We start from the raw sequence: 20,517 nt of genomic DNA, 5'->3' as shown, positions 1-20,517 counted from the left end.
TTTAAAAAAGGTTTGGACAAGTTCCTGGAGGAAAAAGTTCATAGTCGTCTGCTATCGTGGCAGACATGGGAAAGCCACTGCTTGCCCTGGGAGCCAGCCCTGCAAGGGTGTTTTGCTTTAAAAAAAAAAAAAAAGCCCAAAACAAGCGATATTGGGCAAAAACAAGCCCAATTTACTTTTTTTTTTTTTTTACGTGTTGTAAACTACTACTACTTAACATTTCTAAAGCGCTACTAGGGTTACGCAGCGCTGTACAATTTTAACATGGCAGGACAGTCCCTGCTCAAGGAACTTACAATCTAAAAGACAGGTGTACAATCTAAAGACAAGTGTACAATCTAAAAGACAGGTGCAAAGTTGTAAAGTTTAATCAAACGCTAAAACACACTTATCAACGTTAAACATGTTATAGGAACATTACATAACTCAAAGTACATCAATTGGCAGAGCAAATACAAATTCAATCCACAAGGTAAAACATTTTTTTTCAATTAAATATATTTCTGTTCCTAGCACCCAATAGGTGTCAGTGTGAAGCTGAAGGGCTGATCTGCATAGGTGCCATTTTATTCAAAATCCATTTAGAGGAGAGTCGCTCCCCTTGCACCCCACCTAGCTATGCCTCTGCATAGCGGGGCAATGTCTGAGGTGACCCACTGAGCAGAAGTGACTTCTTTCATAGCCTCATGCACTGCTAAAGACTGAAGTGGTCTTCTAGTGCTCGCCATTTTAAGATTAGCAGATGTGGCAGAATCAGAAGTGGACATATTCAGAACATGGAGAGCTTTAGGTATATAGGAAGGCGGCGACTCCTTATGAAATACCCACACTGTGGTGGGATCATCAGATTCCTGACCTGCTGAGTAGAAATGCCTCCCAGCATAGCCTCATGCTGTCCTCTGGCTGGTCACAAAAAAGGGGATCTGGTTTCGAGAACCGTGGTGGCCGTTGGCTGAGAGAGGCAATTTCTTCGGCTTGTCCCCATTTGGGACAGTCTCTCCCATTGCGGGAGGCAACGCTTTCTTCCAGATCACAGTTGACTTCCTTTTCCGAGTCCTAACTGGTTTCTGAAGCTGCCCTTTGCAGTTCAGCCATGGATGTCTTTTGCAGATCGTTCACTTGATCTGCTGTCCTTTCCTTGCTAGGCTTTGCAAGCTTGGCGTGGCAGCGCATGTAGCCGAGGCCTGTGGAGCATCTCTCCAGTCTGCTGAGGTTGTAGTACTGCGCCCCACTTGAGGACTGCTTTGGTACATCCTACAAGTCTCTGGATTGATCTGTGGGATGCTATGGAAGGTAAAGTTAGTTCTTACCTGATAATTTTCTTTCCATTAGTCCCAACAGATCAATCCAGAGGCCTTCCCTTTGTTGTTCTGTGTTGAGTGTTTTCTTCTAGTTGCCTCAGTTTCATCAGATTCCTTCATTTGATTTTTGGCTACAAAAAAAAAAAAGGCGAAACAAATCAAAACACAAAAGTTAAGATGGTTGCACATGACCACATATAGTAAACCTCTGAAGTTCTCTCTACCTCCATCCGCTGGTAGAGGAACATATAACCCAAAAGTCTCTGGATTGAGCTGTTGGGACTAATGGAAAGAAAATGATCAAGTAAGGACTAATTTTACCTTTGGTGGCTCTTTTGGTTTTCCCAACATATAGAAGATTACAGGGGCATGTGATGATATAGATAACTTGTGTTGTGTAGCAGAGGAATGTTTAAGGGTGTAGACTTTCCCTGTTGTTGGATGGGTGAAGGTGGAGATTTCCAGTGCATGTGGACAGATGCTGCACTTTCCACAATGTCTGTGTCCCAAAATTAGGTCTGCTAGTGGAACTGCAACAAGTTCTGGCAGGGCTGAGGGAACAATCTTCTCCTTTAAGTTCATTCACCCATCCAACAACAGGATTTGAAGTTTTTTGTTCTTACCCTGGAGAGAAGGCTACTGTTTCAAGGCTGCATACTGGTAAGGCTTATTTTTGGATGTATTACTTCTGTGCTGACGTACACCCTCTTGTAGCACTTTTATTTTTTATCACGGCAGCTTTTACTCTCTTGTTTTTGATGCCATTCCGTGCCTGGAACTTGTATTGTCTTGTTTATGTTGACCGCTATTTTTTTAGGTTTAAACTGTTTTATTGACGATATTCACACTACAGGTCAACTTGGAGTATTCATACAGCATAGATCAATATACAAAACAACATTCCAGCAACATATTCAACACCGTCAAACACTTTTTCCCATTTTTACTCCCCCCTCCCCCTCTCCCCTCTTTACAACTTTTATCTCGGCGAATGTTAACATTGAATGACCGTTATCACTAACATCACAAGCTTTAAAATAACTTGTTGGATGAAATAGTACTTATCATAAAACACCAAAAATCTGAACATCAAAGCTCTGGAGCAATGCCAAGCTTTTATCAATATACACCTCACTCAACTCCTCCAACCCCCCTCCCAACACCTCCCCCCCCCCATGTTGCTTGCCTGTACGGGGCGTATTGATGGTACACAAAGCGAGCGGATTCATGTGTCTATTCTCTTGCCTCCACATGTCTAAAGTGCCCCCCTTCTCCACATCGTCCATTCTCCAGCAAATTGAATGGTCCCATAAGTCAAGGCACCAAGACCCATGTGAAGCTGCAAGGCGACAATAATTTGTACAGAATCCTATTCTCGCTAGTACTCAATATCCTCTGTACCCTACACCCGCCTCCCTAGGCCTACCCTCAGACTACCCCCCTTCTCCCCTCTTCCCTTGCAAGCAGAATACGGCTCTAGTCTAAATCTACCACTCCAGGCTACCTGCACTCCCCCACTGTTCCCCTCGATTTATCAGGCATTGATAAGCAAACTACATCCCCTCGGGCTAAGGATTTGCAGATATGGCGTCCAAATCTGAAGAAAACGTACTCTACGTTTAGGTGATTGTTTTGACCGCTATTTTTTAAACGGTTATGTTTATGTGGTTTAGTTGTTAACCAGCTATAATTGTTAACTGGTTATGTTTAACCGGTTTAGGGCCCTGCTTTCTAAGGTGCGCTAGAGTTTTTAGCATGTGCTAAAAATTAGCATGCACTAACCATGTAGACATCTACACGGTTTGCGCACTAATGCGCCTCTAGTACAGCTTAGTATACAGGGCCCTTAGTTTAACTACTCTTTTCTTAACTCGGTCATTTTTTTTTTTGACTGGTTTTGTTATCTTACTACCTTACTTTTTACTGGCATTTTTAAAATTTGTTTTTAGCACTATATATTTATACTTTTTAAAAAACATTTTAAATGGTGCTTTGTGGTTCTTTCCTCCTTTTATATCCACAATTTGTTTTTCAGAGTATACAGTCTAGGTTTTGTATACAAGGTATTTCTCTCATCGGTTGCACCAGGACATACACTGTTACCTTACACAGAGGTAGGAATGTATCTTAAGGTTTATTCTTGGGGCCAAAAATGAACGTGCAGCAAAATGAAAATTGGTGTGCGTCTATTTTTGGCCTGAGACCTTACCGACACCCATTCACTTAGTGGTAAGGTATCGTGCGTTAACCGGGCAGTAGTCGTCAGCATGCGTACAATGCCGATTACTGCCTGGTTAGTGCTGTATGCCGGAAAATAAAATATATTTTCCGGCGTGCGTAGTGGACGTGCATAAAAAATGAAATTACCACCCTTGCCACATGGTAGCCAGGCGGTAGTTCTGAATTGGTGCGTGTTAGGCGTGCATAGCCTAGCTGCCTACGCGGCTTAGTAAAAGGACCCCTTAGATTTTTTTTTTCCCCCTGATTTGCTCTTATAGTAAGCTGCTTTAGCTCTGGCTGAAACTTTTTAGTTAGTGTAGTTTTTTTGTTTTAAATAAAGGAACTGGCCTTATAAAATTTGTCATGTCTGTGTCTCTTCCCCCCTCCCCCCCCCCCAAAAAAAAAGAAAACTCTAAAACAAAAAGATTTCTGTCATGTCCAGGGACCCCCTCAGCTGACAAATGTTTGAATCCCTCTTTTATTTCTTCCCTCCTAGGTAAAGAGGCCAATACTGCTGAAATCTCTGGGCAGTTAGAGAACACTGTGATGTCACCAAGCAGTTTGAAAGCTTCCCTGCTATCGGTTAGTAAACATAACCATGTGCAATTTTCTGTGCAAAAGAAGGAAACCAAGCATCATGTAATGTTTACACATAGCCTTGTTTCCTTACCTTTCATTATGCCGCCTTCTCCTCTCCTAATTCAGTTCACTTGTAGCCCTCCCTGGATCCTCCTGATCCTTTAGTAACCTTCCTGACTCTCGTCCCAAAATTCCTTTCATTTTGATTTCGTGCCTCCTCATCGTCCCTTTTCATTTCTTTTTTCCTATCTGTCTTCTAGCCTTTTTCTTTCTTTGTAAACAGAAAATAAGGGTAAGAGATAAGGTCATGTGTTTGATATACCACCTTTCAGTGAAAATGAAGAAAGTAAAAATCACCCCAGTGGCAGGAGGAGCTGCCACCAGAACATTTATGCTATGTGTTTTGTGGCTTTTGAGAAATCCAGCTACAACCACCAACATGCAAACCAAATTATTCATATATATCTGTACATACTATATTTTTTGTAACAAATTTTTATTGCAAAAAGTATACAAGGCTCAACAGACAGTCCGCCCAACGTTTTGTTTCTTTTGATCCCAACAGGATGGGGGCGCCATCTGAAAATGCACAATCTCTAATTGGCTAGCAGATTGCATTTCTTTCACTTATGCCCGGCTGGGCTGACACTGGAGGGTCATGTCAAGGCTCATAATGTCAGAGTCATGGCTGCGTTGGCAGCCCACTTGAGTTCAGCCTCCATTGAAGAAATTTGCAAGGCTGCGACGTGGTCTTCAGTCCACACATTCACATCTCATTACTGCCTTGAGCAGGATACCTGACGCGATAAGTCGATTCGGGCAGGCAGACAGTATTGCAGAATCTGTTTGGGGTCTAGAATCCAACTCTACCCCCCTAGGACTGTTGTATTCTGTTCCAGTCTACACTCTCACTCAGTTTGTATATAGTTTCAGGTTAATCTGAGTTACTTGTTCGCTGTTGTGAGGTCCAGTTGACCAGTGTTTGCTGTTTTCTGGCAGCCTGGATGCTAGGGATACCCCACTTGTGAGAATTAATGCCCTGCTTGTCCTCGGAGAAAACGAAGTTACTTACCTGTAGCAGGTGTTCTTCAAGGACAGCAGGGCTTATATTCTCACAAACCCTCCCACCTCCCCTAGGAGTTGTCTCCTATTTTTATTTTTTTTGCTGTAGTATTTAACTGCGGTAGCCATTCACGAGTGGCGGGTGGGAAAGCATCTGCGTATGCGCAGTGGAGCATGTCTTGCGCTCCACAAAAGCTCTTATGACTTGTTATAAAGCCTGAACCGGGCAACGTGGCGCCATGTTGCCCACTTGTGAAAATATAAACCCTGCTGTCCTCGGAGAATACCTGCTACAGGTAAGTAACCGCTTTACTTGGTTCAAATCCTATGTGTTAGATAGACAACAATCAGTTATGTTCAGCAACAGCACATCATTACCTTGGGCACTGAGCTGTGTGATGCCACAGGGATCCATACTGTGTCCCATTTTATTTAATATCTACCTCATACCTTTGGCTGAGCTGCTTCGGTCAGTGGACACAAAATTCTACATCTATGCTGATGATGTGCAACTACTCCTACCCATTGAACCAGATCTACCTACAGCTCTGAGTAGTCTGACTGCGTACCTAACTGCAACTCAGGAATGGGCAAACAACAACAAACTTTGCCTGAACCCAAGCAAAACAGAGATTCTTTGGATATCTAACACGTGGACAAATTCCTGACTTCAAAATACCTTTTGGTAAGTATGAACTGCCCCTAAAATCACAGGTCAGGAATCTTGGGACAATGCTAGACTCATCACTCACTCTGATCCCGCAAATTCAAACAGCCTTTACAAATTATCTCTATTACCTGAGCCAGCTACAAAATCTCTGTCTATATATTGAAAAGATGAGTCTGATCACAGTGGTCCATGCCATGATAACATCACGATTAAACTACTGTAATTCCCTGTACACTGGTCAAAACCAAAAAGAGTTTGCATCAGCTCTAGCTAATTCAGAATGCTGCAGCATGACTGATAGAAGGCTGCAAGTGGCGTGACCATATCACACCATATCACACCCTTCCTGCAAAATCTACACTGGCTACCAGTATCTTACAGGGCTACATTTAAAACTCTGTTTGATTTTCAAAGTCCTCAGACAAAATGGGCCAGAGTACTTAAAGTATAAGTTAGCTCTTTACACACCTCTGAGACCTCTAAGGTCCTCTCAAGGATCATCACTATCTGTACCCTCATCAAAAGAAATTATACGTTCCTTGTCATCAAGCAGATGCAGCCATTACAGATGGGTTGTGTCCATCAACCAGCAGAGGGAGATAGAGAGCACACTTTTTTCAGTGCCTCATACCAGCTTGCTCCACTGCCTCTCTTCAGTATTCTCTATCTCCCCTAGCAGAGTGGCTGCAGCTTCTTCGAGGTAGCTGCCTTTCTCAGGTGAGAGGGTATTCGGGTTCACCCGTACCTGGACGACTGGCTCATTCGAGCAAACTCTGCTGCAGAGAGTCAGCATGTAACAACCAGAGTGGTCTCAGTAGTTCAATCTCTGTGCTGGGTCATCAATTTGGCCAAAAGTCACCTGACCCCCTCGCAGTCTCTAGAATATTTGGGGGCCAGGTTCGACACAGCCTTGGGGTATGTGTACCTACCCGAGCAAAGGCGGTGCAAGCTTCAGAATCAGGTCCGTCTCCTCCTGAGAATGCCCCGCCCGCGAGCTTGGGACATTGTCCAGCTGCTTGGATCGATGACGGCCACCATGGAACTGGTGCCCTGGGCGAGAGCGCACCTGCGACCTCTACAGTATGCTCTACTCCAAAGATGGTCTCCAGTATCTCAGGATTACCAATGCAGACTCTCTTGGCTCCCTGCGGCTCTACTCAGCATGGAGTGGTGGCTCTCAGACAACATGCTGCGGCGAGGAATGCCGCTGGCGCTCCCCGATTGGTGCCTAGTGGTGACAGATGCCAGTCTGAAAGGCTGGAGCGCACATTGCAAGGGGAAGCATGCCCAGAGTCTATGGACACCGAGGAGTCGGAGTGGTCCATCAACCGCCTAGAGTTGAAAGCGGTGTTTCAGGCGCTTCTGGCCTTTCAAGTGACCCTGGAAGGATTGGCTGTCAGAGTGATGTCAGACAACACGACAGCAGTGGCCTACATAAATCGACAAGGCGGCACTCAGTGCAGAGCTCTAGCCACGCAGGCCGAACAAATTTGCCACTGGGCCAAGCTGCATCTACAGTTTCTGTCGGCAGCTCACATTGCAGGTCAAAGCAACGTGCAAGCCGATTACCTAAGCAGGCATCAGATCGATCCAGCGGAGGGGGAACTTGCAGACAAAGTGTTCCTGCAGATATGTGCCAAGTGGGGCAAGCCCGTGATGGATCTAATGGTGACAAGCTCCAATGCCAAAGTCCCGTGCTTCTTCAGCAGACGGAGAGATCCTCGCGCGGCGGGGTTGGATGCCTTGGCTCAACCCTGGCCTCCGGGCCTACTGTATGTGTTCCCTCCATGGCCCTTGATAGGGCGAATGCTCCTGTGGATTCGGCTGCATCCAGGAGAAGTGGTTCTCGTCGCCCTGGATTGGCCCAGGAGGCCTTGGTGTGCGGACCTCCGACAGATGCTCGTAGAGGATCCCCTTCAGTTACCTCTGGTTCCCAACCTGTTGTCACAGGGTCCGGTGACCATGGAGGACGCCGCCCGATTTCGTCTTATGGCCTGGCGATTGAGAGGGTGCAATTGAGAGGCAGAGGCTATTCCAATAAAGTAATTACCACTCTCCTGCAAGCCCGCAAGCGTTCCACTTCCGTGGCTTATGCCAGGATTTGGCACCAGTTTGAAGTCTTGGTGTGCTTCCAGAGAGATCACACCCCTGCGGGCTCCTGTCTCACCGATTCTGGACTTTTTGCAGGATGGTGTACAAAAAGGCTTGGCCTATAATTCCCTGTGGGTGCAAGTGGCAGCGTTGGCCTCCCTGCGTGGCAAGGTTGAAGGCGTGTCTTTAGCTGCTCATCCGGATGTGGCACGGTTTCTTAGAGGGGTGCTTCGGCTCCGTCCTCCCATGCGTGCACCTTGTCCAGCTTGGAACCTGGGGCTAGTGCTGAAGGCCCTTCAGGGTGCTCCCTTTGAACCGCTTCGGCGTGCTTCAGAGAAAGATTTGACATTGAAGGCCGTCTTGTTAGTGGCCATTACTTCGGCGAGACGGGTGTCAGAGCTCCAGGCGCTGTCCTGTAGAGACCCTTCTTGCTAAGGTGGTTTCAGCGTTTCACCTAAACCAACCTATTTTCTTGCCCTCCTTTGTCGAGGAGGAGTTTCCAGAATCTTTTGGGCAATTGCACCTGTTGGACGTGCGCAGGACTCTGCTGCAGTATCTGCGAGTTACTAACTCTTTCAGGACCTCTGATCATCTGTTTGTTTTGCTATCGGGTCCTCGCAGAGGGTCTCCAGCGTCTAAAGCCACTATTGCCCGCTGGCTTAAAGAATCTATCTTTTCAGCTTATTGCTTGCCGGCCGGCCTCCGCCTGATGCCTTTAAGGCGCATTCCACTAGAGGAATTTCCTCTTCTTGGGCTGAAACTGGAGCACTCTCTCTTCAAGAGATTTGTAGTGCAGCAACATGGGCTTCTAAGCTCTCTTTTGCCCGACATTACAGGCTGGATGTGGCTGCCAGGAGGGACGCACATTTTGGAGCGCAAGTACTGGCGCATGGTGTGGCTTGTTCCCACCCTATCTAAGGATTGCTTTGATACATCCCATCTGTAATGGCTGCATCTGCTTGATGACAAGGAAGGGAAAATTAGGTTCTTACCGTGATAATTTTCTTCCCTCCATTCTGACTTAATGCCCTTTGTTGTAGGGCCATCGTTCGCTGTGAGGAAAGCTTATGTTATTCCCATTGCGGTTTGCCATACTGCTTTGGAAGCTTCAAATACTGAAGAGAGGCAGTGGAGCAAGCTGGTATGAGGCACTGAAAAAAGTGTGCTCTCTATCTCCCTCTGCTGGTTGATGGACACAACCCATCTGTAATGGCTGCATCTGCTATGACTAAAGGAAAGAAAATTATCACAGTAAGAACCTAATTTTCCCATATCATATCCGCCAGCAAGCCTTCTCAGGAGTAGCCCCCACGCTCTGGAATTTACTCCCAGAGGGGCTACGTGTAACTCGAGACTTACCTCTACTTCTAGAAGCAGGTGAAAGCCTAGCTCTTCTCCCAAGCCTTTAGTACATAGGATGACTGATTCATTCTACACCTGGACTAACTTGCTATACACACTGTAACTTAGATCAGTTCCTTATCTCTTGCTTAACTGTACAAAGAACTTGCCTTGAATTTAGCTAACCATCAAATTATCCCAACTGACTCTGTACCATACATCTTGTTCCTATCATATATCTGCTCTTGGTCCCTCAGCTATATGGTAAGCCATATTGTAGAAAAATCTTTAGAATCATATCTCTGTTAGTTGAATGTTCTAATGTGTGCTAACACTATTATATCTCAGGTATTTGAATTCTAGTGCTGTTAAATGTGTATATTTTTGATACTGTTTCATGGTAGTTCTGTTATTAGGTTTCAATTTACTGTTTTCAAGTTTACCTCATTTATTGTATTTAGTTTATTCTTGGTTATTTTACTGTAATGCTAACAAAATTGTTTTATGTTAAACTGTACCTACTGTACACCGCTTTGGGTGAATCTCTTCATAAAGGTGGTTAATAAATCTCAGTAAATAAATAAAATATCTACTGACATTTCCCTCTGAAACCCTCAATTTCCTTCCCACTCTTACTCCTCAGTCAACATTGTGGCTTTTCACTGTGTCCGCGTCTGCTTTTGTAGGTAACAACAGTCATACTTCACACATTTTTTTTCTACAAGCATTTATGATTCAGCACACTTTAAGTAAGACCATTCTTCTGAGAATTGTTTCTATGTATTTACACCAAGGGCTGTTTAACTATACATTTGCTATATTTCAGGTAGGGTAGATGGCTTGGGATTGTTTCTACCATGCTGCTAATACCAGTCTGGCAGCTGTAAGCCCAAGCATAATCAATCTGTCCACCATTTCTTCATCTCCAGGCACCTTACTGCTCAACAAGGCCACTTATTTTTATTTTTTTTTTTTTTTGGGGGGGGGGGGGGGGGGGTTTCAACATGCTTTACTTAAAAAAAAAAAACCAAAAAAAAAAACCAAAAACCCCAAAACCTTTATCCAAAAAACTTGATATAACCAGGCACTCCCCCCTCTCCCACCCCTGGGATATGGGGTAAAATTCCATGGGATCCACAGAGTCTCCAGCTTGCATCGTTCACATTCTTGACTATAGCTCCCAATCTAACAGGGTTGTAGAACTATCTGCTTTGCTGCTTCACTGTCGAACTTTCACATCCATATGAGATTATTGAAAATACCATAGCCTGGACAAATTGAATCTTGATATGCAGATATACATCTCTGCACTAAAAGACCTTTTCTATGTCCATCTGAGCTGTTCAGCCAAGAGCGATACTTCATTGGATTTGTTGACTGCTTGTTTTTATTTTTAATTATTTATCCATGCAGTTTGAAGTTACCTACTATTTCTAGGGCTTCTCTATCAAGTATGAAATTATTGATTTTGACAGGATTTTTGTCTTCATATAAGGTAGAAATGCTAAGTAGTAGTAGTAGAGATCCATTTTGAGACTGTTCCTTGATTTAATAAGCAGATATTTCAGATTGTCTTCACTTTAGCCAGCAATGTGGTATTGTCATCACCAATTTCACACCTTGGATTTCTTCATCGAATCCTGCTTCTCTTATTATTTGTTTTGCACATAAATTGAATAGGTTTGGGAAAAGTATGTAGCCTTGTACACCTTTGACAATTTTAAACCACTCTGTTTCTCCTTGTTTGAATGATTGCTTCTTGATCTAGGTAAAGATTGTGCTTAAGAACTATTCAGGTGTTCTAGTATACTCATACTACTTAATGTGACCCAGAGTTTTTCATGGTGTACACCAGTGGTTCCCAATCCTGGTCTTGGAGGCACCCCAGCCTGTCAGGTTTTCAGTATATCCACAATGAATATTCGTGAGAGGAATCTGCATGCACTGCCTCAACTGCATGCAAATCTCTCTCATGAATATTCATTGTGGATATCTTGAAAACCTGACTGGCTGGGGTGCCTCCTGGACCAAGGTTTGGCAATTAAAATTCAATGCGAAGAAATGCAAAGTGATGCACTTAGGGAGTAGAAATCCTTGGGAGACGTATATGTTAGACAGTGAGAGTCTGATAGGCAGAGAGGGATCTTGGGGTGATAGTATCTGAGGATCTGAAGGCGATGAAACAGTGCGACAAGGCGGTGGCCGTAGCTAGAAGGTTGCTAGGCTGTATAGAGAGAGGTGTGACCAGCAGAAGGAAGGAAATGTTGATGCCCCTGTATAAGTCGCTGGTGAGGCCCCACCTGCAGTATTGTGTTCAGTTTTGGAGGTCGTATCTTGCTAAGGATGTAAAAAGAATTGAAGCGGTGCAAAGAAAAGCTACGAGAATGGTGTGGGATTTGCGTTACAAGATGTATGAGGAGAGACTTGCTGACCTGAACATGTATACCCTTGAGGAAAGAAGAAACGGGTGATATGATACAGACGTTCAAATATTTGAAAGGTATTAATCCACAAACGAACCTTTTCTGGAGATGGGAAGGTGGTAGAACTAGAGGACATGAAATGAGATTGAAGGGGGGGCAGACTCAAGAAAAATGTCAGGAAGTACTTTTTCACTGAGAAAGTAGTGGATGCTTGGAGATGAAAACGGTAACAGAATTCAAAAATGCGTGGGATAAACATAAAGGAATCCTGTTCAGAAGGAAGGGATCCTCAGAAGTTTAGCAGAGATTGGGTGGCAGAGCTGGGGGGGGGGGGGGGGGGGGGGGGCTGGTGGTTGGGAGGCGGGACTAGTGCTGGGCAGACTTCTACGGTCTGTGCCGTGAGGATGGCAGATACTAATCAAGGTCAGGTATACACAAAAGGTAGCACATATGAGTTTATCTTGTTGGGCAGACTGGATGGACCGTGCAGGTCTTTCTCTGCTGTCATCTACTATGTTACTGTATGTATGTTATAGAATCTTGCTAGCATGTGAGGTTCGAGCGATTTGTACAATAATGTCCACAATCAATCAGCTTACCCTTCTTCAGTATTGGTAGGAACACATATCTTTCACAGTTGGCCATAATAATGTCTTCCAAATTGACAGAGCCTTGTAAATATTGTAACAACTCCATCTGATTTTTATTCACTGCTTATTTATTTGTGTCATTTATACCCCACATTATTAGATAGTCAATTGTTTCAATGTGGCTTACAGTAGAGGTGTAGGAATACAAACAGGGGGCATTAGAAAAGCTGACAGTTTGTGTCTGATAGTGTATTTATTACAGTGTGAGTTCATCTGTGATTTGAATTACATATTGAGTGATTTCATCTTTGTAATAATTATTTATTGATAACAGTTAATGGTGGAAGATGGAATGGGTATGATAATTGATAGATCCCCTTGGGAACTTTTAATAGCAGTAATCATTCATTTTAGTGTTAGAGGTTGTAAGATGAATTCCCATTTGGGCATGGCTTCAGGTTGTTTGGTTTAGGAATATTTTGATTTGCTTGCTGTAATACTTCAGAGGGAATGTCATCTGTGCCTGGTGCTTTGCTCTTTGATAAAGCTTTCAATGCTGCTTTGACTACTTCTTTCAATGCCAATGGTTCCTGATCATAAAGTGCAGATTGAAATGGCTGTTGATTCATGGTATAATGACTTGGCATATTCTTTCCACCTCTTCTTATTCTTTTCAGCATCATTCTGCATGAATCTTTGAGTGCATTCTAGCATATCAATTCTAAGCTGAAATTTTCTGTTTCTCATATAACTTTTAGAAAGCTGGCAGAAGCTGATATTATTCAATGTTCTTGCACATGCTGTACTTGTCTTTATCTTGTTTAACTTTATGACTGCATCTTTTTCTCCTCTGGCTTTTAATTTCTCTATGCTTCTGAGCGCTTTTGACAGTTTCTTCTATCATCCGTTTTGGCCGTTTTTGCTTTTGCAGGGACTTTTCACTTTCAAGTACATATTTCTTGATGTCATCTCATAACTCTCCTGGTATTCTGTCATTACTATCCAACGCAGTGAATCATTGTTGCAGGCAATCTTTAAATTCTGGTGGTATATTTTCAAGATCATACTTTTGCTACGATCATGACTGGTTTGCTCTTTTTCAGCTTTGAGTTTGGATAGGTAGTAGCTGATGATCTGTACCACAGTCAGCTCCAGAGTTGAATTTAAAATAGAGTGACTGTAAACAACAGAGAGAGATCTTTCCAGAAATAATCTGTGGGTGCCCTTGGTGGGGGACAGTCCCTGTATTACTCCTACAGATCAGATCCTTCTGTTCCATTACACCTCTGACATGCTGTCATCCGCTGTTTATGCTTGATGGCTTCAGTCCCACAGCAGAACACAAAGTGCCACTGCTGAATATACACACATAAAGGGAAATGGGACTTGATATACCACCTTTCTGTGTTTTTTTGCAACTACATTCAAAGTGGTTTACATAGTATATGCAGGTACTTATTTGTACCAGGGGCAATGGAGGGTTAAGTGACTTGCCCAGAGTCACAAGGAGCTGCAGTGGGAATCGAACTCAGTTCCCCAAGATCAAAGTCCACTGCACTAACCACTAGGCTACTCCTCCACTCCTCCAGATAACTTTATATTGATAACTTATCCATATAGAGTTATCCTTCTGTTTGATCACAATGACTATATGTATAAAATTAAACAGAGAACAGCTGAATTTTGCTGCTCTTCGTATGTGCCCTGCCCCTTAAATGCTCCTAAATCCATTCTACCTCGGACAGATAGCTTTTGGCCACATAGTGACTTATACAGTGAAAGATTTTGGCATTTCTTGGTATAGAATTTTTTTTTAATAAAAAGGATTTATTCAGTGGTTGCACGTTTGTATTTGCCATCACGGAATGTACATAGGTTATCCATATAAAGTTTTATGGACAGCGATTCTTTGGATATTTACCCCTGTATACCTGCTGTTAAATGTTGGTCATGGAGCTCTTTATTTACTTTTCTCTTTTCTATCCAGTGGAAGGAAGACAGCTACACACAGCCATGAATTTTGAAGACCTTGACCCTGCCTTAGCCGAGTACGCACCCACCCTTCACGCCAGCCTTGACCCCAACCTGAATCCCAGCCTCCTGCAGAATGTGGAACTGGATGCAGATGGCCTGCCCCTGGAGGCACTCTCTGTGCCCGAGTCTGTGCATATCATGGAGGGCATGTACTCAGAGCTACACACAGCCGTGTCAGAGGTCGGCGTCCCTGTCTCTGCTTCCCATTTCGACTTGCATGAAGAAATGCTCTGGGTTGGAAACCATGGGGTAAGCAATGTTTGGCTGTCTGTTCACATGGATCCTACTTGCAACCTTTTGGGGTTATTAATATATGCAAAATGAGAACCCAGAGGCAGTTCATCTGCAGAATATGTGGTTGGAACCTCAATCACTTCACTTACAGAATCAGTTTCCTCTTCATAATATGAAATTATGAACTCTAGATTAAAGTATATGTTTCATGCTGTATTTACCCATGCACTTTGGTTATTTTTACAATCTTTAGCTCGGTTTAGTTTGTGTGCACAGATAGTTTTCTGGTCCTCCCCTGTCTCATAGCCCTTTAAGCTAGTGAGATATCTCCAGTGTTTCCTCCCTTGTGCTTGGGGCTGGGAATACTGAGATGTTTAAGGATTACAAAGCTGAGCAGTTCTTCTTTAAGAAGATTCCCAAATGTCATGGCTCAGAGCATAAGTACCTCCCTGCTGAGTTTTTGGTGCCCTTTTTGCTAAAGTGTTGTAAGCAGTTACTGCGTGAATTAAATCAACTCTGTTAGCGCATGGCACTGGTATGACAATGCTTACTAATTTATAAGCTAACTGCATAGAGTGGAACAGGGCAAACTTACTGTGCACTGTTATTGCTGTAGATGGAAGTGATAAGTATATACATTCATGTTATCTGAAGGGCTGGATTAAGGCATGAGCAAACTAGGCACATGCCTAGGGTCTGAAAAGTTCAGGGGATGTAGTGTGATGCCTTAATCCAACCCTGCTTTTGAAATTTACTGTGTATTAAGTTTCAGCATGTGTCCATCTTTCTTCCCTCTCTCCTTTTCTACCTCCCTGCCCCAATGACTCTTTAAACTTGCTTTTGCAGCTGGCAGCTCTAAATACATGCCACCTCCAGGTGGCCTGGGGCCTTCCCTCTAATGCATCTCGCCTCGTCTGATTCAACTTCCTGTTTCTGGTGAGGTGGGACATTGCAGAGGGCAGGTCTTGAGCTGACTGGAAGTGGCATGTAGGATGTAGAATTCAGCAACCCCTGTCCTAAGCACTTGGGCTACAAAAGCTGAATCAGCCCTTGAAGCCACATCAATTCTAAGGTGCTTTGCAAAAGTATAAAGTGGTTTACCGACGGCACTGTCAATGGGCTAGCTGTGACTTTTGCTATTGCCAGATATACTCCTGATGATGAGATTTTGAGTTGTCAGACTTTTAGCCTTCCAGATTTCTATACTGTTCAGCAGGCAGAATTAGCAGGTGGTATTGTAGTACTACAGCAGACGTTACCCACAGAGCCTGTAACGTGTGTGACAGACTCTCACTATGTGGTTACTTCTTTGCATGATCATATAAGGAAATGGAATAAAAGAGGATTTATTTCTGCTAGTGGTGAACCATTAAAAGCTATGATATTATGGCAACATTTGTTATCATTATTAGCAGAACGGGCTGATAACAAGACGCTTCTATAGTTTGGCATCCTGCCCATAAAACTACTGATACTTGGGTAGCTAGAGGAAATGCAATTGCAGATGCTGCAGCTCGTGATGCTGCACTCTAACAATTATTCCAGAGGAATATTTTGTTGAACGCACCAGGGGAGGTCCTATATGGCTAAATTCATTTCCTACTGTACAAGCAATGCAAGTTACTGCTACTGCAGATGAACAGAATAGGTGGAGTCAATTGGGTGCCACACACAGTCAACAGGGATGGTTTGGGAAGAATGGTTTGCCTTGTTGTCCTAAAGATACTTCACATTTACTGTTACATGAGCTCTAACAATGGTCAGCATTTTTCTTCTGCAGGGCTATATGATAAATTGTCACAATTAATTTGGGTCCCAGGTTTTAAACAAGTTTGTGATGATTATGTGAAGCATTGTTTGATTTGCAATTCAAGGACTCTTGCTTGGTGGTTTCCTTACTACAGTCGGAATACAGTGGATACCTCACCACCAGGAGTGCTATTTGGATCAGTTGGGAGAACAACGGCAGGAAACGGAGAGAGACCCTCTTTGTTCTACCTGTTCAAAAGGGAAGAATTGGTGGCAGTAATTTCTAAATCACTGGAAGCTTTTAAATATTGCTTATCTCTGGTCTAAGAGGTACAACCTGTAGGGGATCCTGTCTTCTAAGGCTTTCCCTATACACCTTGTGATTTGGGCCCTAATAGTTGCAGAGAGGGACACACCTGAAGTGAGACTGACAATAGGTAAGGCTATGACTAAGTACTAGCCCTCAGTGCAGGAAGAAGAAGACAGATTGAAGCAAACCAAAGTAGATGCTGTGATAACAGCAGTTACTAAGAAGACTACAGTTCTTCTTGAGGGCATCTTAAGGATGTTCAGGATTGGGAGTTAAAAGTTATGCTGAAGCAGGCCTTTGAGGTTTCCACTCTGGGGCTTCAGGCAGCTGTTTGTAATGTGTATTTATCAAGAGCATTGCTTCACCATGTTCACCTTGATCATGGCCTTTTTTCTGAGGAAAGTGTTGGTACTTCTGCTGATACAGCGCATCTGGAAGCAGGTCTTGCTTATGTCTTGGATTAGAGGCCGATTGAATTTTGGTTTTGGCTTCAGTGCCCCGAAATTCACGGGGCTGATCTTTTTGGTCCAATGGGGTTGTTCAGGGGGCAGGGCCAGTTTGAATTTCGGGTTCAGTTTTTTTTCGAAACAGAGCAGCCAGTTTTGGTTGCAGATTCGGTTTCAGCAGAAACCAAAGATCCTAGTTTCGGTTGGGCTCTATCTTGAATGCTTTATATGACCTTATAAGAACATCAGTGAGTAATATAGCAGTGGCTGTTTTTGCTAGACGTCTTCTGTGGCTAAGAAATTGGTCAGCTGACACAACCTCCAAGATGCAACTTAGCAGATTTCCTTTAAAAAAAAAAAAAAGTTGCTCTTCAGAGAAGATCTGAATAAATTGGTGGAGTTGGGGGAAGCTAAGAGGTTATCTGAGGACAAACCTATGTCATCTTCCAGTAGTACTTCTAGCAAGGCCAGATTTTGGGATATGAGATGTTAATAGGCTAGGTTGCTCTGGTTACTTTCAGTGTTCTCATTTGCAAAATCATCAGTCCTCTTTTGGAAGCGACAGAAGAGAGAGTGGTCAGGGAGCAAGAGCACTGGCTGCGTCTTGGTCACCCCAGTAAAGGACTGTAGATCCATTGTTCAGTCTCTGATAGGCAGCCGCCTTTCCAAGTTTCTCAAGGAGTAGATCCAGATTATGTCAGACCAATAGGTCTTGGATGTTTTCTCACAGGATTACAAATTGGAATTTTTCTGCCCACCCACAGATTCCTTTATACTTTCACTGTATCATGCCCCCAGCCAAAGTACCTGCAGTATAAGTGATACTTATAAAGTGTTTTAGGCTTAGAAGCCATGGTGCCTGTCTCAGAAGGAAGCAGGGAGTAGGCAGGTATTCCATTTACTTTGCAATTCCCCCCCAAAAGGAACATTTTGTCCTATTCTGGACGTCAAGGAAACTGTCAAAACACTTGGAGTGCTTCACTTTAAAATGTAAACCTTGTGGTCTGTGACTGCAGCAGCCCAGAAGGGTGAATTTTTGATTTCTTTGGATCTCAGAGGTCTAGCTGCACATTCCTCTTTGGCCTTCTCATCAGTGGTCCTGGATGTTGCAGTTCTAGGACAGCACTTCAGTTTAGGTATGGATCCCAGGATGTTTTTCAAAGTAATTGTAATTGTAGTGGCCTCTCTTCATCTGGAAGAAGTCATGGTTTATCCTTGCTTGGAATATTTGGCTAATTTGCACATGCACAACACAAGGCTCTGCAAGCAACAGACTCCATGATGCAAATGCTTCAATCCCTGAGCTAGGTGATCAGTTCTGACAAGCAGTCTTATTCTAATCCAGTCTATTGAGTACTTGGGAGCAAGATTTGACACCTTGCAGGGAAGAGTTTACTTCCCAAGGTAGAGGGTGCTCAAGCTGCAGGCTCAAATTCACTATCTCCTTGCTGTTTAGGTACCTGATGCTTGGGACTACATGCATTTGTTGGGCTATGTGGTGGTAACCATAGAGGTAGGTAGTTCCATGGTCTTGAGTACGTGTCCTCATCAAAAGTCTTTACTAAGCTGATGGTCCGTTCGGTTGCAGACCAATGAATGTTGGCTTCCTTAGACCTCGGAGGTAAACAAGAGCATGAGGGGGTGGCTTCAATTGCAGAGTCTGCTGAAGGAAATGTCCCTAGAACCCTCCATATTCTTGACCCACTACAATCTGGTTTTCGCCCTCTCCACTCAACCGAAACTGCGCTTACTAAAGTCTCCAATGACCTATTACTGGCTAAATCCAGAGGTCAATATTCCATCCTCATTCTTCTTGATCTTTCCGCTGCTTTTGACACTGTCGATCACAGCATACTTCTCGATACCCTGTCCTCACTTGGATTCCAGGGCTCTGTCCTTTCCTGGTTCTCTTCTTACCTCTCCCTCCGCACCTTTAGTGTTCACTCTGGTGGATCCTCTTCTACCTCTATCCCTCTGCCTGTCGGCGTACCTCAGGGTTCTGTTCTTGGTCCCCTCCTCTTTTCTATGTACACTTCTTCCCTTGGTTCATTAATCTCATCCCATGGCTTTTCCTACCACCTCTATGCTGATGACTCCCAAATCTACCTTTCTACCCCTGATATCTCACCTTGCATCCAAACCAAAGTTTCAGCGTGCTTGTCTGACATTGCTGCCTGGATGTCTCAACGCCACCTGAAATTAAATATGACCAAAACCGAGCTTCTCATTTTCCCCCCCAAACCCACCTCCCCGCTCCCCCCGTTTTCTATTTCTGTTGATGGCTCTCTCATTCTCCCTGTCTCCTCAGCTCGAAACCTTGGGGTCATCTTTGACTCTTCTCTGTCCTTCTCTGCTCATATCCAGCAGACCGCCAAGACCTGTCGTTTCTTTCTTTACAACATCCGTAAAATCCGCCCCTTTCTTTCCGAGCACTCTACCAAAACCCTCATCCACACCCTTGTCACCTCTCGTTTAGACTACTGCAATCTGCTTCTTGCTGGCCTCCCACTTAGTCACCTCTCCCCTCTCCAGTCAGTTCAAAACTCTGCTGCCTGTCTCATCTTCCGCCAGGGTCGCTTTACTCATACTACCCCTCTCCTCAAGACCCTTCACTGGCTCCCTATCCGTTTTCGCATCCTGTTCAAACTTCTTCTACTAACCTATAAATGTACTCACTCTGCTGCTCCCCAGTATCTCTCCACACTCGTCCTTCCCTACACCCTTTCCCGTGCACTCCGCTCCATGGATAAATCCTTCTTATCTGTTCCCTTCTCCACTACTGCCAACTCCAGACTTCGCGCCTTCTGTCTCGCTGCACCCTACGCCTGGAATAAACTTCCTGAGCCCCTACGTCTTGCCCCATCCTTGGCCACCTTTAAATCTAGACTGAAAGCCCACCTCTTTAACATTGCTTTTGACTCGTAACCACTCGCCTCCACCTACCCTCCTCTCTTCCTTCCCGATCACATTAATTGATTTGATTTGCTTACTTTATTTATTTTTTGTCTATTAGATTGTAAGCTCTTTGAGCAGGGACTGTCTTTCTTCTATGTTTGTGCAGCGCTGCGTATGCCTTGTAGCGCTATAGAAATGCTAAATAGTAGTAGTAGTAGTAGGTTGCCTTTTCGGTTGGGGGGGGGGGGGGCACTGCCAGGGTTAGATAGCTCAGGTGAGATGAACTCCGGCCGAAGCATCTGGGTCCATCAGTCGTCTGAAACTTAAGGCAGTAAGGGAAGTATTGCTGTCTGTTGAGGAAGTTAGTGAGAGTTAAAGCGGTCAGAGTGTTTTCTGACAATGTGATGGCAGTGCAAAAAATTCCACAAAAAGTGGAAAGAACACAAAAAATCCCATGGATTGAAACAAAGTCAAAGAACAAGTAGTTGGAACTGGATCAAGCTCTTCAAAAACAGACTCATGACTCCCAATGTAAAATTAAAAGCTGTTTATTTAAGGTTTATTAAAAATGA

The 20,517-nt window shown here is 43.9% G+C and overlaps 1 protein-coding gene across 4 annotated transcripts in view; it reads left to right on the top strand.

The window, feature by feature from the left end:
* Positions 1-20,517, top strand: part of PAN2 (poly(A) specific ribonuclease subunit PAN2) — a 142,315-nt gene that overhangs the window by 2,120 nt on the left and 119,678 nt on the right. For all 4 annotated transcript variants that reach the window (XM_030196732.1, XM_030196730.1, XM_030196731.1 and 1 more), the window contains exons 2-3: positions 4,018-4,103; positions 14,265-14,560. In XM_030196732.1, coding sequence (XP_030052592.1) covers positions 14,291-14,560 — 270 coding nt within the window. In that variant the 5' untranslated portion in view covers positions 4,018-4,103; positions 14,265-14,290. The remainder of the gene's footprint in view (positions 1-4,017; positions 4,104-14,264; positions 14,561-20,517) is intronic.

This window comes from Microcaecilia unicolor, chromosome 3, assembly GCF_901765095.1.
Source record: "Microcaecilia unicolor chromosome 3, aMicUni1.1, whole genome shotgun sequence".
NCBI lineage: Eukaryota > Metazoa > Chordata > Amphibia > Gymnophiona > Siphonopidae > Microcaecilia > Microcaecilia unicolor.
Note: the sequence above shows the minus strand (reverse complement) of the source record. Positions and strands in the feature narration are given on the sequence as shown.